Source organism: Lasioglossum baleicum, chromosome 10 (genome assembly GCF_051020765.1).
Source record: "Lasioglossum baleicum chromosome 10, iyLasBale1, whole genome shotgun sequence".
Taxonomy (NCBI): Eukaryota; Metazoa; Arthropoda; class Insecta; order Hymenoptera; family Halictidae; genus Lasioglossum; species Lasioglossum baleicum.
Genome location: NC_134938.1, coordinates 2978488 through 3004544, shown reverse-complemented (window position 1 = coordinate 3004544; position 26057 = coordinate 2978488). Strand labels below are relative to the sequence as shown.

The 26057-nt window shown below is 42.9% G+C and overlaps 1 protein-coding gene across 2 annotated transcripts in view; it reads left to right on the top strand.

Moving 5' to 3' along the window:
• Window positions 1–26057, top strand: part of Ubl3 (ubiquitin like 3) — a 126494-nt gene that overhangs the window by 41691 nt on the left and 58746 nt on the right. Inside the window, exon 2 of one of the 2 annotated variants that reach the window (XM_076432424.1) lies at window positions 1062–24729. The exons of the other annotated variant lie outside the window; for it this stretch is intronic. Within the exon in view, the coding sequence (XP_076288539.1) occupies window positions 24670–24729 (60 nt within the window). The 5' untranslated portion in view covers window positions 1062–24669. The remainder of the gene's footprint in view (window positions 1–1061; window positions 24730–26057) is intronic. 2 annotated transcript variants of the gene reach the window in all.

Below are 26057 nucleotides of genomic sequence, written 5' to 3'. Positions count from 1 at the left end.
ATTTTTTCTTGTAGTAGTACGTTGTGCTTGAAGAGACAAAAATAGTTTTAAATATTGCTATATAAATTCTATTATCACTCGTAGCAGAAAATGTTTCAGAGGAATGTTGAGTGGTATCGAGTGGGGCATATTTTGGTGGTATTAGTTCTTTCGTGAGTGGACGCGTGAAGGTCATGCGAAGGTCAACTTCGTTTTTCTAAATGCAATGATATTTTTCCACAATATTTGCCAGTTTGAATGACTCATGGTTCGTAGAAACCTTAATCGATTTCATTGAAACTTTGTACATATATGCATATGTATTTAGATTTACATAAAACATAGTAACCTAATCGTTAAAAAAAAATTTAAGTCGTTTCCTTCAATCTGTAAAAAGTTATACGTATTTTAAAGGTGCCCGTATATTTTTGTCCTCCACTGTACATACTTCCTGCACTACCGCCTAGGTCCGACAGTTTTTCATCCTTTTATCTTTCGTGTTGCGTCTCAATGCCACCTGAACGATAATATGGATGTCGCGTTGTACGGCTACCGGGAAACAATCGAGGGATCGATAACATCGGTAATTAATATGACGGAACGCGATATGTTTGCTGACATTGTAGTCGTACTGACACAAGCAGCGTAGCAAATATTCGTTCGGGGCGTCACGTTTGTTTACACCTTCTCTTATCCACCACGTGGAGCAGAGTACGGCCTAAAATTAGAAGAAAACAATTAAAAATACTTAGACTGCGTATTGTGTGTAATTTATAACAAAAATAAGTAGGAGAAATATGTAACTGTGAAGATTATTAAAAGAAGAAATACAGTTTCATTTAATTGCATTGCCCCACAATTAAAATGGAAAGTTTTCATTTTAAATGAGGATCCACAGTCTAATAATAAATCACGTAAATTATTGTCTCTCTACTTATTGAAACAATATTGAAGTCTAGTTTATTTCTGGATATTGCAAGTATGTATTAACAATCTAAACACCGCCTATCTGAGATGTAAAAATATCAATACGAAGTGTATTTTAGTCATTTGGTACAAACAATTATCTCTTTCTGTTTTAGGTAAGGCTCTTTTGTAAACAACACCTGACCGCTTTCCTTCAAATTTGGATATAAGATTCCTTTACCGAGTAAGTATATTCTAAACAGTTAATCAATTACCGCAGTCTAGTAATTAGCCTGACAAAGTAGCGGCACTCGGTCGTCGCCTGTTTGAAACGTTTCGAACGCGTCTCCGTCAAAGAAAGTCAACACGCACTCGAGGATTCTAAAACGTGCGTCTTCTCTGAACGAAACTCTGCTTTCGATCAGGCCGCTGGAATTCGCAGATCACAAGGAAATCAAGCTGTCTAATTAAATGCCGGAGCACGAACGAAATCAGTTTTCATCTCCGTCCACGAGATTACCGACGTATCAATGGCTGCTTAACGATCGTCTCGATTCCCCCCATCGAATTGGCGAGGGGTGGAAGGTAGCCCGGCAGCGGGAGGTACGGGGTACCAGCGAATCGGAATTTATTTAATTAACAATCGTCTGCGAATAATTAGCCTAATGAGCTTCGGCGTTGAAAGAAAGAAGCTCTCTGTAACCGAGCTTTCCTGCCGGTCGTTAATTATCCCCGGGGGATCGCGGCAAGAAACGATGATGAGTGAAAGCAGGAGGGTTTCGATGTTCCGGGAACGGGTTTGACGATCGTCAACAATAACATTCCATCTAGTCTCGAACGTTTCCACGTCGAACCACTTCAATTACTACTGGGGAGCGAGGAAGTGTTTTCACTTTTCTTATCCGTAATCGTCCCGCGCCCGGAAACCGGTCGCGTCACAGCGATTCTGTGATGCACGTCGGCATCGTCGTAGAATGGCGGGTCTTGTGAAACCCTCGGAAGTACAATGTGTAAGAAATGTACAAGATTTCTTTCAAATTTTTCGTAGACTGCGGATTTTATGCACTTGTAGCAGAATTGGGTGGACGTAGTTTCAAATAATCAAACTGTTACAAGAATAGTATCAATGTTACAAGGGAAATTCTAGTTGTTCGTCTTCATTTCCTGTCGCAAAGTATAAAATTGTATTATGGGCTGATCAATTAATAATGCGCCATCATTCATTAAACTCGATGAATCCACTGAAGCTTCCACTGCTACAGAAGTGATCAGTGTAAACATAAGTTCTTAAAAGACCTAGCGAATGTATGACTTAAGGTCAAAATTCGCTTCCATTATTCCGAAAGTGATCACTGAGGAAGACGTTGTTAGTTTCATTCATTGTGTAAACTAATTTCTTCATTTTTTTTTAGTTTCATTTGTACGAAGCTTTCACCAATAGATTTGTGAGACTTGGTTAAAGAAGACCTGGTTAAAGAAGACTTAACTCAACAGAGTTTCAATCATGCTTTAGATAAGTAAATATTGTCGAAACTATGCCGTATTCAGACTCGTTTTAATCAGAAAAACCTGTAAAAACAGAATGAAGACTAAAAAACTTGCTAAGATATCCAAAAAGTCAATATTTATAATTGACCAAGGAAAACTGTAGTGTACAGACAATAATTGTTTGTTGTCCAGCACAGCAGTAGAATGTCGCAACGAAGCTGACGCAGCTATTTGTAAATTCATTTAAATATCATTGTCATTAATTTCGGAGACATTTTTATCCGCAAGAATCGTCGGGACACCTCCTGCAAGTAGCAGCTGCCTTCCACAGAATAGACCGCGATTATTCATTCACGGCAGAAAACCAATTGTCGTTTAGACAATGAGACCTTCTCGGAAGAGATAACAATTCGCGGCGGCAGCCTGTTTTACATCGGCGATTTTTCCAATCGGTCTACCCGAGCGCACGGCTACAGTTAATTTCGTAAGCAGTCTTTCTTGGGCGTTGCATAGAACATCCGGTGTTTACACGCTGCTCGGCTCGGCTTTAGTAATGCACAGTCCCGTGTGAACAATGCATAGCACGAGAAATAATCGAAGTGGCTGTGCGTGGTAGCTTTCGACAGAGAAGATTCGTGATTTTGTGTTTTAGCCGGCCCCGGATGACTCACCCGAGCAACGTTCTTCCGCGAAGTGCCGTTCAAACGCTATTGTTCGACTATAAAAAGCAGTTGCATGCATATTTTTAACCCTCGGACCCAGATTTTCAATTTCACCAATACTCTGGCAACGAAGAAAAGAGATTTTGATGCTACAACATTGAAACAATTCATTTTCTGTTGCAATTGACTCGACCCGTCGCCAAAACAGAGTCAGATAAAGTTCGAAATAAATTGCAATACGAATCTATTAATAAAAAACGATCGATTTTTATGCCACTCGTATCTTGATATATTAATCCACGGCTATCGACATCCGTATAAACGTCCATTTAAATCGATGGAAATGGCTCGGAAGAATTATATTACTCTGCTCCACGTGGATATTAATATCGATTTATCGCCATGGATTCGAACGAATTAAGAATGGAGTCGGCTCACGCGTCAATCGAAACCCCGTCGCGCCGTTAACCTTTGACCGGCAGTGCAACGTTTCTTCGTTCGATGTCCTCGGTATTCTAGAATCTGCTGATATGTTCGAGCACAGGGTATCTCTGTTTCGGTGTTCCCAAGAGAGAGAAAGGAACTACGAGAAACAAATAATCCTGACTGAATATTAATCGATCGATGGGGCAGCGAGTCGATGAGCAAAGGCGAAGCGATACGAACATATCCGGAATAACGGTGATAATGCTCTGTGGAAATAAATCCTACGCGGCTACTGGAGGCGGTAAAAGAGCGTAATTAAAGTGATAAATGACTGTACACAGATATCCACCGTGTATACTTTACACAATTATCCATTGTATGGGATGATAATCTGAGTCCATGATCGTGTACAACGAGAAACAAGCATCATTTAACACTGCCCGAAAGTGCGTTCGTGTTAAAGAAACATTTGGAGCATCAATTCATTCTTAAAATAATTTATACACGTAGAAGAATGTAAAATTAATCGTTCTCTTATATTACCAACATTCGAAAATATGTTGGAGCTCACGATTTTCTGCGTTCAGAATATCGAGTTCATTCTAAAACTTACTTCACCGAATTATAAATCTTCAATATTAATGGAAGAACAGATTCGTCTATGGAAAATGTGGCTACTGACACCGTGTCGAGAATACAAGATACAATTTAACCTTTTCATATTCAAGCGGGTATTCTCGTTTCAGACCGGGTTTGAAACATCATTTTCGGACACCTAATTTAGCTTGTTCTACATATGAAAATATGTACGTTCCCAGAAATGTTGTACTTCCTTGAAGGGGTAAACTCCTGAAGTCATTTTAAAATTACCTCAGCAATCACTAGACTGCGGATCTTTATGCAAAATAAAAATTTTCTTCGTCACTTACAAGATGCAGGAACCATATAAAAATTTCTTCCTATCTTTGACAATTCTAATAAATTGAAAATAACGTATGGATGTTCTTAAATCGTCTTAATGTTTTTACTATATTAAATTACATCCGCCCATTTTTGTGGCAGTCTAGTAATCACTTCGAGGAAGTACAACATTTTGGACACCCGTTCTAACAAATAGACCGCGAATAAAAATTTCCTGACTCGTTCGCAAGAAATTGATTTATGCATTCGATGGACGTATTCCAATTACAGAAGCATTCGACGCTGTCCGTCACAGCCCAACAGACACATTTTGATGTTTCGACGACTCAGCTTTTCGTGGGAACGAAAGACGAGCCACAAACACCCTCGCATTCGAACGAGCGAGCCGATTATACGCTCGCTTCCTCCCCGAAATCGGTCTCCCCCGATCAGAAGTCACCCTAACGACCGCGCAGGGGTGGTTTCGCGCGGCCAACTTATCCGGCAGAAGGGAAAATTACATAATCCGCGGGTTCGAGGGAAATCGCTTTAAAGCAGGCAGAGCGAGAGACGACGACGACTCGACGATGTGACGTCCCGCAAGTCGACTGCAAGTTCGATCCGAAATCCGTCCCTCGTTCCATGTCGAGGGTGGTAATTTAATAAGACCACCCAAATAGCTCCGCTTCTCGAATAATCTAGCCGCGAGTAACCGTGGGAGAAGGGGCGGCGGACGAAATGGAGGGGTGTTCTGGAGGGAAAGAGGAGGGAATAGGTGGTAGAAGAAGGGGGATGTCGGAGGAACTGGTTAACCTCGACCCCCGGCCTTCTCGTACCAAAAGACCGAGGAAGGGTGGATCGGAGGGGAGTTCGGGGGTTGGGTAAGGGCGCGGAGGGCGACCGGACGGGGTGGAGATGGTGCAGACTCGAGACTGATCGATGAAGAAAAGTATGCTATTTCAGGAGGCTCGAGTAGTCGTGACGTGGGCGAATCTGGTGCTCTCCGCACGCTGTGACACCTTCTCGAGAGCTATCGATTCCTCGGGTTGCATCCAGGTGTTTCCTTCCCCTGCGTCCTTTTGCCAACAACCCTCTATTTATTTTCCAGCTCGCTCTAATCCTGCTGTGTCCCGTCGCGTCGCACAGTGCTCGGACTTGGCAGAGGAGTCGCCCCAAAAAATTAATAACTCCTTGACCAATCCGTTTTCGACCTGAGACCCCGATATTTAAAAGAAAAAGACAAGATGTCATCTTTATCCTTTTTATTAAATATAAAACTTCTTGCTGATTTTATTTATTCCGATTTATTATCGTACAATTACTGATCAATTTCAATTTGAGTAATTTATTTGTCGGGTTATCGGAAATGCGCCATATTCAGAAAAGTTTTAAGAAGTGCTAAAAAAAAGTCAGATCGTTTGGTCCGATTTTAGAAAAGTCGTACCGTTTTAAAGGGAATTCGTACGTTTTCGAAGTTTCATTTGATATATTCCAAAAGGTAAAATCCTGAAATATCTAAGATCAGTTTATTAGAGCGGGCTCAGCCGGTTTTGAAACGAATTTAACTCAGATGTTTCCCATCGCACGCGCGAAACTCACAATATTTCGGAAATGTACTACCAGACGAGAACACCTAAGCCAATTCTCCAATAAGAATTACTTGTAGACGCTGTGCATTACAGTTAAGTGCCAGTCCCAAGAGCCCTTATTACCTTCGCTCGATTGCTTAACGGAGACACAGCTTAAAGCCGGTCCCTCGAGGACCCAGACTGGATCGGCTTATTGCCCTGATTGCCCGCCCTCCGACTACGTACTGGTGTCCATGATCAGTTTTATTCTCGGTCAAGATTTCATCTGACCTTCGATCATTATTCATGGAAACGAATGACATTCTGCTGTAGGGACGACGCGACGGGAGGTAAATTTTTCAACGGCATCATACAATTTTCAGTTTTCTTGGATTTGTTAATGGATTTCTTTCCGATCAAACGTACTATTTTAACAACCACTTAACTTCATCGAAGGAACTAAGATAATTGACAAGTCTATCACCAAGAAACGAACCTTTCTGCCAAGTTTCAACCTCCATCTGCAAGGGTAACTAGCATTACTAACAACCCTTGTAACTACAAGAGCAAATTGAAAAACTGACACATCTCTGGTACCGAGCTACATATTAGGGAACTTGCTTTTTCTTTACTCTTTGAGTTAACTTCGAAATACAATTTACTGAGAAAAATACAAATCAGACGTATTCCATCTTCTTGAGTTTGGATGGGCGAAAACGGACTTGTTAGGTGGGAAGGTGACGGAGAGAAATTAGACAGGCCAATTACTATGAAATAATCTTAATTCGTACAAAATAAAGTTGTGCTTGAATGCATGTAAGGAATTATGATATTTTTGGAGCTATCAAATATTTAACTTGAATCCTCAATGCACTCTTCACATTTCAAAACTTCGCATTCATTACACAAAATTGTAGATACATCATTTTTTCATGAAATGGGACAGGTTTGGGGAGCTGCGTGCTCAAAATTTCATAGTTGAAAACTACTACTGTCCATCGCTGCTGCTAACCAACATCAGGGAGATTAAAGAATACTCTGTTAATCTCCAGGGGTTAGAGGTTCTTTGGTGGAAAAAATGGAGTCTACTTGGCGGAAAGTTTCGTTGCGGGAGGAGTATCCCTTTCATGTCCGGAGATCGGTACAGCGTCAAGAGATCTCGATGGGCTGGCGCCGGTCTTTCAAATGAATCGCTACACATTGTAGTTCCTAGGATTAATTAAGGGACAAGTTGACGCGATAAGTTAAGAGGCTTTTCCCCGGCGAGGAGGGGGGCCTGGATTCGAAAAAGCGATCGCCGCTGTTTAAAAAAGGAAGAATGAGGGGAAAAAAGAGAGAATGGTCGCCTTCAGGGACGGAAACTCGGGGCTCCGAGAGGCGTTGAAAGGGACGGCCGACACCAAGTATACCGAGAAGCAATTAGGCCGCTCCCTTAGGGTCGTAGAACAGCCGGCTAATCTCGAATCTCGAGTTTTTTTTTCCTCGAGAGCCAGCGATCAGAAGAATCAGCTCTCCATTACTCCGAAACTGCCGACTCCGCTGCGCCATTGACGGCCAAGCACAAAACGCAAATAGAATGAAAGCTTTTAACAGCACAGTGCCGGTATGTCTTTCATACATCGGCGGATCGCTCGAATAACTTTTAGCTTCTCGTTAGCCCCGGACAAATAAACCTTCACTAAAAGTGATGATCGGAACACTTGAAGTCGGACGATCCACTTTCGTCTTGTGTTACATTTGTTCTAAATGCTTCAATTAATGCGTGCGCCGTTTAACGAACAATGGTCGTGAGTCAATGTCTGTTTGTTTGCTTTGACACAACGTTGGTTGGCTTGCGTAAGACGAACACAACATTCTTCGATATTATTGCGTTTTATACAACTTCTACTTAATCGCTCGTTACTCATTGCCCAATGACTAACCGTTTCGAGTTGCACCATTTTTGCATCGAACGATCCGACCACATTACTGAAATTAGTTATTTCATCACCGAGATTACGCGGCTACGATTATGCAATGTTACTTTGTCAAAATAACAAGAGTATATTCATTATTCATTCACTGTGTGCAGAGAATATTTATTGAATAACTTTCCACAAACACATTTGTGCAATCTCAACAATCGTAGATGAAAATATTTGAATTACTATTTCAACCGTGATATTGTTCAGTTTTTACAGTTGTACAGCTTCCTCTGATATCCCGGGACAGTTTGACATTCAACTGGGAATTCCGGACAGCAAGTTCAACTCCAGGACGGTTGGCAACCCTAGAACACGTACATAATAGTGAAACGTAGATTACTGTGCGTTGGTCTGCACTAATTAACCACCGGTGAATCGAGCGTTGATTAAAGAGGCAAATTTCAGGCTCCTCTCCCGAAGCAATTTTTCATGTTCGAGTTGATTCGCTTTCATCGTGACCGACACGTTATATCGTCGGCGAGTGCACTTGCCGGCTTTCAGTATTGACGTCATCAGTCGAAAGCGTCGATAACTCCCTCGTAAATCTAATTGAAAGGCTGTCTTGCTAACAGCATTAGGGATTTCTTTACTGGCAATTAATCGCGAAACTCGCGGCGCAACGTTCGCGTAAATTAAAGAAAATCACGCCGCTTCGGATTGATCGTAATATTCCCGGCGATCATCGACATTTAGAACAGCTTCGTTTAAAGCTTTATGCGTCGAACGGGCTGTTACCTCGCGCATAAACCGTCGAGTTTCTTGCATCACGATAGAACGCGAACATTACACATTCGAATCGACACCGTCCCACGACGAGCGAGAGCCGATGGATCATTGGAAAATTCATTACATAAAACCGTAAATTGAACGAACGGTTGCGAACGCGATAATCAATTACGACGAAAGAGGTGTGCGGAGAGTTTAAGCAGGCTGTGCGCGCCGTGCAATTCATTATGATACAATTGTCAGGTCGGAACCAATTATAATTAAATGATATAATTACCAATCGGACCAACAAATTGTTGTCGAGCGAGCCGGGCGACCGAGAGACTCATCAAACTTGAAACGGCACGCGTGGTCAAAGTCTAATCGATCCGTCGAGCCGGGATAAAACTGTATCGAAAAGCATTGTGCGCCGCGCCGTCGACGCCTGCGGTTTTCACGTTCGGATAACGCAAGAACGCGGCGTCAACAAATTGATTTCCACTCCCGGCGACGGACAAAGGCGTAATACCGAGCGGATAAAGCCGAGCGAGCACACGTCCTATTGAAATCCAGAGACTTTTGCATCGGGTTTACCCCCCTCCCCGTTCCCCCCGCTCCAAGGAGCTTCTAATACCAGGCCGTTTATTGATTTCTCCCGAAAAAAATAACCGACGCGTACACTCGCGCTGGTGTGAACGTTTGATAAAAATTGATCTCTTCTCGAACTCAAAAGTTGTTTTACTACGTATTTCGATAACGAACTAAAGATGTTTCATAAATTAAACCCAAATTAATGTCTCCAATGATATATCGCACAAGAGTGATACAAGTCAAACAACCTGATTTTTGAGTTATTACCATTATTGAATTCTGTAAATAGTATTTCAGAAGTCATCGAAAGAGCGTATTAACTTAACTTCATTATCTAGGGGGAATTTGTGTTGTTACGGATTAGAAGGGGTGGAACAAGTAATTTCACGTCGAAACAAACTTTATTCCCCCAACTTGGGTTCGTTCGAAATAGTCAACGAACTGCATGTACAAAACAAGAGATGTAACAGGCCAAAACACAGCTCGTTTTGGCCAGAACGTATAATAAAGAGCGTGATATGATACGAAGTTGAGTTTAGTTTGATAGATAGTAGAGATATTCACGTTTAGCGTCCGTGAATCCCGTTGATAGACTTATCGATAGAATCGACTTACTCGCGAAAACCGGTCAAGAGACGCGCGACGTTTTCGGTTAGAGAGAGCGAGAACGATCGAAGAACGTTGAGATCGGAGTCGAACAGCTGGCATTTTACCGTCACCGTCGAACTAGTGATTGGCAGATCGATACAGCGATCAGCTAATAGGAATCCCCTTTTTGGAGTCGATAAATCTAAGCTACTGCGAGCTGCTTATCGACTCTCGATCTCGCTGTTACGTGCGAATCCGCCAATAGCGGGGCGGCGCAGTAAATCGGCGCATTCACGCTGCCGACACGCTCAGCCAATTCCAAACAGTGTCGTTCAACAACGAAACAACAATAATACAACAACAACAATAAAAAAAACGTCACAAGCCAAAAGGGTTGTAAGGTTAAAATAAGAAAAATTACATTATTAATGACTCCTTTTCTAAACGATTGTACCAAGGGCATTAAGTGCCATTTTGTATTCTTCCACATGGCAAGAAAATTATAAATGATACTGCAATATGTATGAATACACTGCAATTTATGGATTCAAAGTTTTAGGTTTTATGCATTCAAAAAATACAATCTTTAAGAGAATCGATTTTTTAAGTCTTTTACACGGGACTGCCTCCTGATCAGCCAAGAGCATAAAAATTTCCAATCCCCCGCCGTTTGCCAAGAAAAATGCTAAAAAAGTTTCAAGAAGAAATTGAAAGTGGTTACCGAGTTATTGTCGTAAGGGTGAATCGGAACGTAGAAGCTCGAGCAAAATTAGAACCGAGAGATTCTCCGAGTTCGTTTCGATCCTTGTTTCCAGCACTTTATCTGCTCCACTCCGTATAACGAATCTCAGCTTAAAACCGACCGGAAGTGGGAGGAACGGCGGCACAACGGCGCCGTTATTTTTCTGAAATAGTCAATAACAGGCGTTGCTGGTGTTCGCGGGGACGCGCGGCGATACATAAATGTAAATTTTTCGTGGTGCTTCCGGGCAGCCCGCGCGCGTTTCAGCCGTTTCCCTTGGGCCGTTTCGTACGGGTGCGCTTCAGCTTCTGCAGGTATCGCGAGTAAACTGGGTGTTACCTGGATGTAGAAGCGCCTTTCTCTCTTTGTATCCTCTCTCCCAGCCAGCATCTCTCTCTCTTTCTTTTCTCTTCTACAGTTACTTCCACTCCGGCTCTTTCTATATCCTCGGTTCGCGGTACGAGCGCGGAATACGTGGAATATGCTCGGCTCGGCAGAGCGAATCCGTGTGTATACGTGTCGGGTCGCCTATATTTAACGTGGGAAGAAGGCAGCTCGGAAGAGGATCGGATAGATCACGGTGCGGTTGCCTCGACGCGTTATTGAGAATTCCTGGTATCGGATTCGAACGGTGTTCTCAGTTATATCGGCCGGCGAACACTAATCCGATTCGGCCCGATTCCACCCAATCCGATCCCGTGTTCGCGCGTTTATTAACGTTTTCCTCAACCGACCGAATATCATTCCTCCGATAATGATTCGTCTGGTCGCGAGACCCGTCTCCAGAATGGTCGCGTTCAACGAAATGAGCACGCACGATTGCATAAGCGTTGCCGTCGGCGACAACTAGCGATGGGACCAACCGTGTAACAAGTAGTACAATCGATAGAGATGACGGTAGCTACACTCAATTTATTTTCTGAGCTAGAAATTCTCGAAATTGCTATACAGCAAAGTCTTGATCTAAGAAAATCCCTCGGGTCCGTGCTGTTTCTTAGATCCTGTGTTTCTACTATTTCTTTGTGACCTCATCGACCGCGCCAAACGCAGAAAAGTCTAATTTGTTCGATAAACAAAGAAGAAATGCATTTTTCGCATATTAAATGTTTGTACACGCAATATGAGGTTCTAATAAATAGCTAACCGTTAAAAATAAATCGAACGATGCATTTATATTGCGTTATTAACAAAAATACGAGAACGCAGTACATTCCCTCGTCACGAAATTGTTCTTCTATGGTTTTAAATACTTGTCTTACGATGAAAGTGTTTTAAATTGTTTCTATACGCCATAAGATGTTAAAATTAGAATCATTAATTGCTATTTATTATGTGAATATGTGTTACGTGAACGCTCGATTTTGTGACGACAAAATGTACATCTCTTTATTTTTTGTTAATAAAATGATACAAGTGTATTGTTTTAGTTCTGCTTTAATGGTGAATTCTTTTCCAACAGCTCGAATTGTGTAGACAAACATTTTATTTCCGAAATAACGGTTAAACATATCCAATCAGCATTGCGTAATTTTTTTAAAAGCCGAGTGAAATGTACATAGACTAATTAAAGAGAGGAGAGAAACGAAGAGCGTCGTCTCCCAGAGAAATGAATCACTGTGTTGTATACTAGCATCACGTTCATTAGTGAAATTACTAGTTACGCGAACGTCTGAAAGAAAAATAATAATCCCCCGGTTCCCGTTCCTCTTTACTCAAGACGCGTCTAATGCACTTCCGTAAGAAACCCGTCGCATCGGAAAGAGGCCATCTTTCCTGAAACAGGAAATTTATTTCGCGCAGAGAGCGATGCAAGAGGAGATGGAAAATGTGTGGCTAAACCTCTCGAGAGAGTTCGACTTGTATTGCAGATGGTCCACTAAGATTCTATTTGCTCTCACTTTCTTGAAATTTGCTTGCAAAAGTTAAAAATTCCATAAACATCCGCAGTCCAGTTATGAATGATACGAAACGTGCACACGAAAGCTGTTCACCAATCGTTCTACGAACTAACTGACATTCACGGCTTGATAGTCACATCTTCTCTTGTTTGCGAATCAAACGGTCACGTGTAGAGTGAATATAGCCATATGTATAAATACATACTTGTTTCGTTCAGGGAGAACGGTATCAGGAAATAGAATGGCACTACCGAAATAGAACTGTTACAGAACCGATGCAGAGTCGATGCAATCTGTTTTCGGTTTTTCATAACTGTTTCAGTCAGAATTTTCGCTATATCTGGAACCAATCGAAGGTTATCCCGTTAATCGGCTATAAATTCACATTGCTTACTTAATGGAACGTATAAATGTTCTTCGGTATAGTATCTGTTTTTAAAATGGGAAACCCAACGTGTATCCTCTCACGACACGTAATCACCCTATTTCAATCGGTTTAGACTCGTAACATGAATGGGGCGAACATTTACTCCTACTGAATCTTTCGAACGACCACAATGATAACATGAAGGCCAATACTTGTATACGTAGAATTTAGGTAGGTCATTCTACTTAAAAAAACATTACTGTTTGTATGTAGAAAATGTGACCTTGAGATGACCTTTTCCCCACAGATTTATATCCCCTCCAAATACGATAGCTTCCTCTCCAAACATTTTGTTGTATCTGTATAAATAACAGTTATTAGAGGTAGCAGAGTTAGGTGGGACACTGTGTAGAATAAAGCTGTAGATACTAAAAGTATTTCTTCATATATTTCTCTTCAATTCATGTTGCCCTCATAATGATCAATGATCGACCCCGTAAAATTGTCCGCGGCTTACGTTCGGATTCTATTTTTCAACGAACTGTAAATACAGCTTGATAGGGGAGAACGATCGTGTAATCGGCTGACATCTACCCTGGCGCGATCAAGTTAAAAATGCAGCGCGGGAAAAAATGGTTCGGTCCACTGGCAGGGTGTATAAATCGATTGTGCAGCTCGCCACCCCCAACTCTCTCCTGTTTTTCATTAATTAATGTTGCGCCGGCAACGCCGGGAGCCGCGGACGCATCGCCGACAATTGCGTTTCCATCTCTCTCGATTTTCCTGCGGCGGGCCGTTTTGTTGCCGGAAATTGAAAGTTTCATGCCGGTCGAGCAGCGCGCGGCCGAATTATTAATGGATCCAAAGGACCGGGTATAAATGCGCGGCCACGTGGCCCGTATCTTAATCAACGAGCCGGTTGCACGCCTTAATCAACGTGCAGCTTGCGCCAACGGTGATTTCACGATTTTCCCTTTTTTTTCTTTTCGTTCTTTCTCCGCCACTCTTTTTTGATTGCCGATCCGATCCGATTCAGGCAGCCAGCTAGCTGACTCGTGGCTCGCGTCGCTCGACGAAACGAAACGAAACGAAACCGCGATAAAACCCACCGTCGATTCTCGATTTCGAACGCAGCCGGACCGTAATCTTCTCCGGAGAGACCGAAGCTTCATTTCCTGCTCCGCAGCTGGGATCAGGAATCCAGTTCATGGCTAAACAAAGACGGTCAGCAATTTGCCCGAGAAATCCTAGACACCGAGTCGCGCAGGCTCCCGCAACTCCATTACCGCGGCAAGGGAGTCCGGAGGACGCGGTGAAATTTCACTTGGAAATCGAAATCCGAGAATTTCGACGGCCACAGGGAAAGTGGCGAACCTCGGGAACGAATTACACACGGCGAACTCTTAACGAAAACCGGGAGACGATCGGTCACCACCGGATTGAAGAATTTACAGTATTACATATCTCCGTAACTGTCGCGGCGGTCTCTGCCGTAGCTGTTCAAATTTTATCCCCACTGGGAGATCCCCTTTGGACCCGAGTCAGCGAGGTATGGAGTATCCGAACTTTTCTAATCTTTTAATGAATCTTTTATCATCGTATTCGTCTCTTTTTTCTCGTTAAAATGACACCAAACACGATACAATTACGATCATAATTACTTGTGTAACAAATGTTTGGAATTTCGGACTTCACACTTACGCTGGAGACACGAATTCCGTAATTATGTACAATCACGATGTGATTAATTACATCGCTTTCGGTGTCATTTTAATCAGAAAAATGAGACGATTACGATGATAGAAGTTTCATTGGCGGAAGATCAAAAATAAGGGATTTTGATTTTTGAATTTTTAAAACGCTGAGAGCTCGCACGAGTTCTTCAATGTTTGCCGAACGCCTCGAACCTCAGTTCCTCTTCCTTTTTCAATTGCTATCTTTCTCTACGCTCGGAAGACTACAAAGAATGTATTGTAGTATTTCTTCTATAACTGTGACTGCACAGACCCGAAGTTTTCACAGTTACGGAGTGAATACTGTATGATGTTTGCGATAAACAGACTGCGAATCTTTAGATCGCGAAAACTGGTGTCCAAAATAAAAATTGATTTCCCTTTAAAAAATAAATTCATTGAACGGGGGAGCGTGACATACGCGGTCAGTTTCCCGAATGTTGCGAGCCTGCAGCGTTTCTAATCGCGAATTTCTAAAGAGGTTTCTCTTCCAGATCGTTCTACTTGCCACACGTATTAATTTTATATGCCAGACGATATTTTGCATCTTTCGAGCCGGTTCTCGCGAGATGCAGTGAAATCGAGAAACGTTGTCAACGCTTTTGTTTCGTTTACAGTAATTATCGAGGATTTTAGAGCCGACACTATTGATCGCAAATGATGATCTGGGGATACGGAGAACGTGTGTTCAGTTTGATTCGTATGATAATATTTATATTATTATATAATTTTAGTGCTGTTTCTCTTTCCTAAAATTGCCGAATGAAATTTGGAAAAATTTCAATTAAGTATTGAAGGTTCTGTCAGAGCGTCGCGATGCCGATTAAATGGATATGCATATATAGATTAGTATTAAATACAGCTCCCATTTCCGGTGTAATCTTCCCTGCCAACTCATTTTTCTTTCGCTGATCCATAACCCGTACGAAATCCACGAGTAATTCGTATTCTTTCGAACCAAGAGAATATCTTCGACAGAGATCAGGTTTCATTAATACCGTGGCAAATAAACAGGGTACTCCTGACCGAAAAGGAATTGGACCGATCCGACCCAACCCGAACAAATATTTCACTCTGCGTTTCGACGATCGATTCCTTCGTCCTCGTCTCCCACTTTATAAAAAAGCCTTATTATTCCTTATCTTCGATACGGCGCTAATGATATCCTCGCGGAAGGTTTATCGGCGCACCGATTGCCTCGGAACATAAATCACGTCGCTCGGAATCGGGGCAGAGCGTCCGTTCGGCCAGAAAGCCTCGGAGAAAACGAGGAAAATGCCGCGGTATTCGGTGATCGAGGGGATCGGCCCGGGGAACGAATTAGCCAGGCACCACCCTCTCGGGTGAAACTGCAGAACAGCTACTTACCCTTCGATTTCGATGATTCTTCGATACGTTGCGTTGTAAGAGTCGATATTTCGAAGTATGTACTGTTGAGAAACTAATTTTTCATCATTTTAGAGGGCTTTCCGCTTCAGTGTTCGCTTTTAACGTGATAACTCTCTAACAAACTTTTTAACCTTCAGGAAAAATTGTTTAAAATTGAAAATAAATGTAATCGAATTATTTACCAGCTCAAGAATACATAACAAGGTAACTAGGAACTAGTTCTGAATCGTCTACAATAAATGGCAACTAATTCTCGATCCCAAAATAAATTGGGAATTTATTTGTCGAAGTTTTAGTGCGACGTAGTTTTTGGAAAAATATTTCGCACGTATTTTTATCGGCCAGCATGCACGTTGAAAAGGTAAAAAAAAGCCCTCGAAGTTGTTGATTTTCATCGATTGTGCACGAACATCAAGGGCTATTTTCTCTCTTTCATCGTACATGTTGGCTGAAAAAAATTCGTGTCAAATATTTTTCCTTTCACTAATACCTTTCACTAAAACTTCATCAATGTATGTCCAGATTTGATATATCCCCCTTTTCCAGATTCTGCATCATAGGCTGAATTCAATGGTGAATCTCAAATGTGAAAGACCGTAACATGTTTTTAAAAACCACCGATCTCCAGTCGTCACAGGGCGGCGCGAGTAGGCTTTGCAGAGTAAAAAAGTTTGGGCTCGCTCACGCAAAAGGGGAAAATTAATTTCTTCTGACCGAAAATGCTTTCATTTCTTCATGATTGAATTGAGGGGCGAGATTGAAATTCAAATGTGTAAATGTGTAAAAATTCAATTTCCACCGTGGCACAATGAAGCAGCTGCAATTCTTAGATCATGAGACTGTACAATCATGTGAACGACGACTTTGGTGATCGAGATAGAAGAAAAATGGTCTTATCTTCACCTTTTACGAATGCATAATGTTTTTCAAAACCTAAGATTATAAAGATATGAGAATGATCGACAACTGTGTTTGCCTCGACAACGAGAACACATCTCATTGAATTGTACAAATTTAGTCAGAGTAAAAAAATGTATTTGTACGTGTTTTAATCAAAATACCGCAGTAATGGGTTACATTTACAATATCCAAAAATGATCGGAATCGTAGAGTGGGTAGCTGCTCCGCAGATTCGCCTATTCCGGCCATCCGCGTCGCGCCAGCAGCGTTATTTTTCCCGCTCGTCTTCGTTCCGGTGACACGCGAGAGCGTTAGGGTCTTTCATTACGACTTCGTTACGCTCCTCCGGCAGGGGGTTTCCTCCTGAAGGGAGAAAAGCGGGTGTGGTGACGGGAGCATTCGAAACAGACGAAGAGGAAGAGAGTAGTAGGTAAATACGTGTGTCACGCGAGTGTCTGCGTGCGCTGCGCCTGAGAGAGAAACAGTTAGGCACCGAAAGAGAGAAAAGCGAGGCACGGCGCGTGTTGGGAACAGCTGCTCCTGCTTATGTCTGTCGTTCGTCACAGAGCTCCTTGGACTACGAAGAGCGAAGCATCGCGAGGGATAGGGGTGGGGAGAGAGAAAGGGGGAGGGAGCTGTATACGTAACGGAGGAAAAAGAAATACAAAAGTTGAGCAAAGAGCTACACGGGGAAACGGAGCGGTTCGAGAGGGATGCTAGAGGTGGAAGAAGGATGAAGGAAGGATGGCGGCGGGGTTCGGGGTGGAGACGCGTGGGTGTGGTGGTGCAGAGTGCAGAAGAACTCGTCTATATACGGGAAACCCCCGTTGGTTGGTGAGTGCCGATCGATCGCGGCATTCGCTCGTCCTCGCTTCTCTCCCTCTCTCCCTCCCTCTCTCTCTCTCTCGGGCACACACTATCCCACCCTCTGTATTATACGCTGCTAGGCCACCCGGCAGCCAGAGCGCCTGCCTACTTGCTTGCCTGCCTGCTTGCCCGCTGCAAACCCGTCTGGCTTCATGCGCGACGCTCGCATTACCACGGTCATGTTTCTGCTAAGATTTCCGTGGAGAATTGCTGCAACAGGAAAAACGAGGTGAAAGCCTTACGGATGTACAGGGTGCCCCGGTGTTGGCGCCGCCGAGGACTAGAGAACGACTCTTCGCGGTGTACAGGGGCGCGAACTTCGCTCCGGAAGCCTCGGAGAAGCCGAAGGGGCAGTCATTTTTTCAAAAGCTACGATAAAAAGACGCGGATTCAATACAGCCAACGTGAAAAGTATTCGTACGCCATTTCAAAGCGAATAACCTTTTTCAATGCCGGCTAAACGGCTTGAATTTTTCTGAAATGTTACAAGGATCAATTTAGTAGGCGATGAAGAAATAATTCTTTAAAAAATTGCTATTGGTCGGAATCGCAAAGAAAAATGCAAATCTAGTATATTTGGTACATTTTGTATAAGCCGTTTGGTCCAATATTTAAAGAGTTATTTGTGTGATTCGGTGGGTGGTAGTGAATGGGTTTTCTACCACAATCTTTTGGTACATAAGGTACTTTTTGGTACATACACGAATCGTGGATCGGCCTGTACATTCCCGCGGCCTTTCGAATTTAAAGGTAGCCGGAGCGTTGCTCGCTCTGCCGGAATTAGAAACGGAACCGTATTCTTCCGCCTCGCTAGGGATCCTCGCTAAGGGATCATATTTTGCCGTCTGCTTGGTACACACGTTGCTTTTCTTTCATTTTCTTCGGAGCATCTCGGTTCGAGGAGCGAGGAAGCGCAGGATTCGCCACTCGAAGCGTTAAGACGTTCGTTAGTGCCGGCTATTTCGGGCTGCGTTCATGAAGACAATTCGCAAAATCGCCCTGCCGCATCTCCGCTCCGTTTGGTATCTCCGCCTAATCAAAATATTTACGGAATCCTAAAAAGTAACAAAACCAAACAAGAAGAAAAGAAGAAAGTGGCACGAAGTGGCGTCCCTGACTTCGCGCCGCTTTGAAGTCGTCTGCAGCTCGGCTGCCCCGGTAATTGCCATTTTATCGAGCCAAATAAACGCGAACTCCGTAAATAGAAGTCTGTGAATACTGACGCTAGTAGCTTCGCCGCGGGTTTAGTGGCTGTTTGATCGGATATGTAAATAGTGCGTAAAATTGTCAAAGGAGAGAGACTACGGACGACGCGACGCGTCGCGTAGATATCGCAAGGATTTGAAATAGACGAGGATACGGGGAAACACCTGGAACGAGACGCACGAGCAAACAATTACCTTGCACGCTAATCGTGGCGCATGTAAATCCGAATCATAGACAATTTGTTCAGGAAATATGTCAACGGTAAACTTACTATAGGAATTTATATCTTACAATCGTTGAGATTCTGAGCACGCGTCCGTGAGAAATAATTGAATGAATCACTCTTCTATAAAATGCTTGCCCATATTATTATTGCATGATAAATTGGGAATAATATTAAACTAGGATCGAAGATTATGTAAAGTACGATCGAAGCATGATACCGCATAATCGGTACAGTTACCCTATCAAGGCAACATTTTGCTTCGCCACTCGTCGACCGAAGGTTCGGAGGTATCGACGGTCAATTCGGGAGCGTTCGACATAATCGATGGCAGTTCCGAAACAGGAGTTAATTACTGCGAAAAGGCGGGGCAGACGGATCTAGGAGGGGGATAAGGGTGGTCCGAACACCGTGAAATCGTAAACGCGGAAAATTCCCGTCGTTTCCACTCGGCCGGCTAAGGGAGACGTATGTAATGGCTTCTTAGAGTGTCCGTTGACACTGGATTCGGGCGAGATTGTACGGAATCTCCGCCTCCGGGGCACTTCGGATTCCCGTAGTCGTATCGAGGGCTTAGCGCGTAATCCATTTACACTTTATTGGGGCACGGTGCGGCCTTTGGTCGAACGAATCTCGCCCAGCCTAGCCGTGTCCTGTATAATAAAGGTGAACGCGCGGCCGCGTGCGCCGAACACGGGAACGCTGTTTGTTCCTTATTATCTCGTGAAATATTGGCCCCCGTGCACCGGAAGTTCGTTAGAGCGATACGTATGGCGCGTCGGCGGCGATGCTACGTACCCGGCTTTATAAATGTTTCTTTCGTTAGACCCCGCCTTCGCGAGCTGTGCCGGCGAATACGTTCGCCGGTTGGAAACTAGAAACTGGCTATAGCTGGGTGCTATCCGCGACGTGAATGGTTTTATAGAGCCCCGGGTCCACGGCCGTTAAACTTATTCCCTCGTTCGGTTGTCGCGGACGTTCTAGTCCTGGATAAAAGCACGCGCAATAGGAATTTATTCTACAGGGCCGTCGAGATAAATCCGGAATCTTTTACGGCAGTCCCGTAAATAAGACGCAGGCAAGACTTGTATGAACAAAGCGATTGTCGATGAGGGAACTCACTATACAAGTCATTGATCAGCGAACAAGTGAGAAAATGTCAGCCACCAATACGATGGGCGAATTGCCCGCGAAAATCATTGTGTGATTTGGCTACAAGAGGTTGCAGTTTTACGACCTAGTCAACAAATTCTGAAATTCCCAGGCGATTCACTGGCAGCGTTACCAGGCGGTGTGTATTCCCCTCGAAATGCTTCCCCCTCTCCCACTAACTGTCGCTCGGTTCTCCTCGTAGCGGGAATAATGTGATGTCACTCGGATAATTCCATTCTTTATACAACCTGCTTCCTTTTTTTAGATATTCTGTACACGCGTACCTGACGTATTTTCAAACAAAGCGAAAGAACTATATTCTCTATTTTCGACTAGATTTTATGCGAGGAATCAAACAGCCTGTATATTCATTAGACTCTTTTCAGAATCTTCATAGAGAGTCTGATACGATATTGTAGGGTATAAGGACGTACAACATTTTGTTTGCACCCTTAATATTAAGTATAAGTACCTCGGATGTCTCACTTGTGAAACGTCAGACTGCACTATTCAAATATGTACAGTGTAACGCGCTACTTGACGCACACTTCGACCCACATCGTAACTGCCGGGGCGAGTAGATGTTTAAAAAATTGCTTGCAGTCCGTTTAACCCGTTTGCTCCTAGAAGAACGGCAGAGCAACAACTAGGGAACGCCTAACGAAGCAAACTCGACGATCAAGGCAGCAAGGTTGCACTTCCGCAGGGTAAAGAATGAAATAGCTTGAAGAGCAAACAATTTGCGAGCGGCAAACAATAACGGCTGACGTTTTCGACGGCGCGGCGCGGCGGGGACTTAAAACGGTCGATCGATAAGCAGCCGCGGTTCGTAATTCCGGGCGTTCGCGTAATCGCGACAGATGCGGAGAGACTCTCGTTACTCCTTGGTTCGATTCACAGACGCGACATCGTCGTCGGCGTGTCTGTATTAGCCTCGTTCCGGCAGGAACTTGGGAAAGGTCGGGTCTAGGTCGCGTGCCTAGATTCGCGAGCGATCAAGCACACCTCGCGCCGAAACCTCGACTTTTAATGAGTCGCTTCCGATCCACTCGCGTCACCATTGCGCCACATCGTGGAACGGATGGACATTCTAGTTGGACATACACTATCGCTCAAAAGTATGGACAATGTTAGAAATCTATCTGGGTCACAGATTCTGTGAACGAGAAGGAATGGTTTAATAGCATTGGGAATTTTGGTTGTGAATCAATAAACCATCGTCAGGAATGTAATCGAATAATTTCTCTGGAATTATTTTCAAAAAATTACTAAAATTGGAATAAGACTGGGTTAGACATCTTCATACAATTTATGAATAAGACAAATAATTTAAGGAATGATTTAATAGCATTGGGAATTTTGCTCGTAAATCAATAAACCACCTTCAGGAGCGTAATTTAATCATTTTTCTGGAATTATTTTCAAAAAAATTACTAAAATTTAAATAAGACTGGGTTAGACATCTTCATACAATTTATGAATAAGACAAATAATTTAAGGAATGATTTAATAGCATTGGGAATTTTGCTTGTGAATCAGTAAACCACCTTCAAGAGCATAGTTCAATAATTATTGGAAATCAGCCTTATAGGTTAGTGAGATCGTTCCTATTTCTCGGTCGTATGATTAGTGTGTCATGCGCAATTATAATTGTTTTTAAAAAATGACATAAACTGGAATAAGACAGCGTACAAGCAAAAATAATTTTAAAGACTATTCAACGGCAGTGGCAATTGTGGTCTGAGAAACGTTTAAAATCTATTGAACAGCCACCGCGTCGATAAGTAATGTACGAAGATCTGAAAGTTAAAGAATTAAGTTTTGGCTTTAGAAGACTGTGCAACAACGGCGTGCGTGATTCCGCGTGGAACGTCAATCCACGATGCGCACGCGAGCGAGATTTCCGAAAGGTCCGCGATTTTGCAGAAACGCTCGTGTCCGAGGAACGACGTGTACTCCGACGATGCGAACGTTTATGCAAAATAAAAAGGATGCACGGACGCCGGCGCAGCATCGATCCTGAACTTCAAACGTGGCACGCAAGAGATCCGCATTGCCGAATTCTTTCGAACTACATTATATCCATTTCTCCTTATGGCCGTTCGCCGCTCTTGATGGAGCGGTCTGCGAATTGCGTGATTCTTTGTTACTACATAATTGCTCCACGGATGTTTATGTAATTTTATGTTTCCACGGGCTATGGAAATTGAGATTTAAGTGATTCGTGCATTCCGCTTACACCGGAGCGCTATTATTCTGTTAACTAAAGAATGCTTCAGTTCGAATTGTCGAGAAGAAGACTGTTCACAGAATGCTGTAGATTTTCAATCTTGTGCGAATTTGTATAATTTTTAAAGTCAGCGTGGATGTTCATTTTCAGTCTGTCCGTCCTTAATAGCAATTTATTTATCTGCTAGTTGGAAACATTTACTTTTTAGATCTTGCACATTTTATTTGCTGATTCAGATTAGACTGATCTTGAAGCAGTACATCATTTTTGTAGCAACAACACGCACATAAACTGAAAATAAGAGAATTTAAAATGCAGCTGCAGTAATAATATTGATCACAATAAATTGTATCGTAAATTTTTATACGTAGGAAGGGTAGAATCGGTTCGAGGATTGAAGTCTCCCCCTTGCAACTACATAAAAATTTTCGTGTACTAGCCCAACTCGTCCCCCATTTTTATTTTCCTATGGTATAATGTACACCATTCGCTCAATGCAACTCCACTGTTACAGGAACAACACCATCTGTTTAGGAACGTATCCGGATTTTTGCAACGACCCAATAGTAGTGAATTTTATTATGTTAATTATTACCGTTCATGAGATGTGCAAAATTCTTGTTTTTACGACCACTGGCATTGAATAATAAATATGTGACACACGGTTTCAAAGATCACTAATACGTGCATTCAGAGTCGACGCAATAAACAATCTGAAATGAATATCGTTCACGTAGATTTTAAAGGAAACGAACACTCTCTCGGTAGTAAAAGATTCAGTTGGTAGAAAGCAGTCGATAAATACGGGCGTGGATCTGATACCGCTCGCCATTTACGCGTTCCGCCGAAGAAGCATGCATATTCAGATTTCTTTGATCCATCGGACGTTAAGCAGCCGATGAATATTCATGCCTGGCGTTTCACTCGCCGCGGACTTGGACTGCGCGAACGAGTATCGCGAATTAACTCGCTATCTACGTGCTTATAATCGCGATCGAAGAAGCGTTATCCTTTAGCGGTCCGGCCCCTATCCAACGGCGGATCTAGGCGTGGGTTTTGTCGGCTGCAGCCCGGGGCTCCGTCGTCGTAAAAAAATAACAATAAAAACTTCAGAACAAAATAAATTATAGAGTAGATTTACCTATTCCTGCGGTTGCACGTTTTACCGCGATATTTTTTCCCAGTGAGATTAAAATATGTCAAAAATAAATATTTTTCCCCGAATAAAGTTGTACAATTCAAATTGTCGATCATTGGATTAAGGTTAATACGATTCTAGATAAAGAGTAGCACAGATTACATAAAAAGATATGCCAAAAATTGAATCGAAAACTAATGAAAAAAAAAACAGCGACAGAAATAGAAAACGAAGTGAATAAAAATAAAAAAAGAAAGAAGAATTGAGAAAGAGAAAGGAGTTTACATTCTAAATGAAATTCTACAGTTACAGAAACAATTGCTGGGCAGTGAATGAGTCTGATACGTCATGCTCCGAGGTGAAACGCTATTCCAGCGAGAAACAGACATGTGTATATATACGCCATAGAAGTTTTCAGTTCGGTCTTGTGCGCACAGTATTGGTCTGTTTCTTTTCTTTTAGACAAACTTTTTGAAATCACATATTGGCCAGGTTTTCGGGCTAAACGCCCCACTGTGCGCTTCCAAGTTGCGGGTCTTCGAAAAATGCGTTTCCTTTGCGCATCTTATGACGTTCCTCGAAGTCAACGTGGTTTTTTTTCTGGTACACCATGTGCGAGACGAGCCGAGAAAGTTTCGCAGCGTCTCCGACGCGTCGAGAAGTTCTTCCGGCATTTCGTGCGGACGGCACGTATCGAATTCTTCAGGCTTCCTGCCGGTCGAGAGCTTCGGCAGAATTTGGCTCGCAATCAGGATGTATGAAATTTAATATCAGCCGCTGCCGTTACAACCGTCTATTGGATTTGCATGCGATAGCCGAAAGCCCCTGTCAGCAGTTCGCCGGGAGCTCTCGTCGCCCGAGTAATCGACCGGACGGCTATGCTAAACGCGCGATAATTGCGAGCGTTTTTGACGTAACGGACACATACTTTCGCGACAATTTACGTTCGCCATTTGTCGAACCAGTCCGCTAGAACAACTTCATTGAAACCACGCGCGAGAGCGATGACTCTTCCGACGACGATTTCAATTTCGAGCGGAGACAACAATGGGGATTCGGACAGTAGGTGCAGTATCTTACAGTGCTGTGAATAATTATAGGTTCAAGGTAATTTCAAATTATTTATCAAATCCTCTTTGACCATCTATCGGCCCACTCTTTTCTGCACATCCGGTATATTGTACTATTGTTCGCTAAAATGTTTGAATCTCGAAATGTCTAGCGTGTTTCGAAGTCTGAATTATTCAATCCACGATCAGGTTACATAGTTTTTTATACAGATTGTACTTTGTACTGGTTATTTAAATTAAAACGCGCATTTCTGTCGCGAAGCCTGTCGCGAAGCCTTGCGATTAGAGCAGCTTCTCACATTGACAATTACAAGAAAAAAAGCATTAGCTGTTTGCACGGCATTGAAAAAGTTAATGGAATCTTCAGGATGATAAAATCGGTTGATTAAAATTGTAAAATAATTCAAGCATCTCTAGCATAGTTTTTTCCGTTCTCAGAAACGCTACGATTTGTATACGTATACAGTAGCAAGTAGAGATGGGCGCGCGTCTAAAAAGTTATTATTTATTAAAGTAATCTCATTCACTGGTGTTCTTTTAACACACAAATGTACGTTGTTTCATAAAACTTACAGTATTGAATTCATTTCAATTTCTCGCAATTTTTATGACGAGGTAGACCGAAGAAATGTGCGCAACAATTTCTCGTGGAAGCAGCTCTATAATTTCACTGCCTATAAAATAAAAATGTGAAAGCGTTCATTCGATTCGTCGTGGTACGGATAGCGTTAGCATTATTATTTTTCTGCGGGCTGCCGGGTCGATCCGGGAAATCGGCAGATACAAATTCGCGAATATATTTCCAGTTCTTCACGATCCGATGGGTCGGACCTTTTCAAATTTGAAACCACGGCGCACGGTGGCTGCGTATATCGGTCAATCCAGTTATGTAATTAAACACGCAACGCCAGCCGTGGAAATCGGTATTTCTATGGCTTTTGAGTCCCGTTTCTGGAGCGTCGCATTTTCCTACGTCGCGCGGGCAGATAGGATCCCGGAATGCCGCGAAATTACAACTGTTAACCCTAATTGATCCCTACGTTTTTACCACCACGCACAGCTTATTAGCGACACTTCTGGGTCGAGTACGCTTGCACCCGAGCACCTCGGCGCGGTGCTCGCGAGACGCTATCGCACTCTGCTAGCTGTCACCCTAAATTCCGGTGCTGTAACTACCATCCCCACGATTATTTCCGTGACTAAATGCATACTTCGCGATAAACAACTTTCACGAACGCTTGCACTGCCTACGGGGGCATTCCGGTTTTTCATTTTCAGAAAATCAATTCTTTGCATTTTCCTTAATGAATAGTGCAATATCGTTTTTATCGTCATACGTTACTGATTTGCGTAACAAGCTGGATA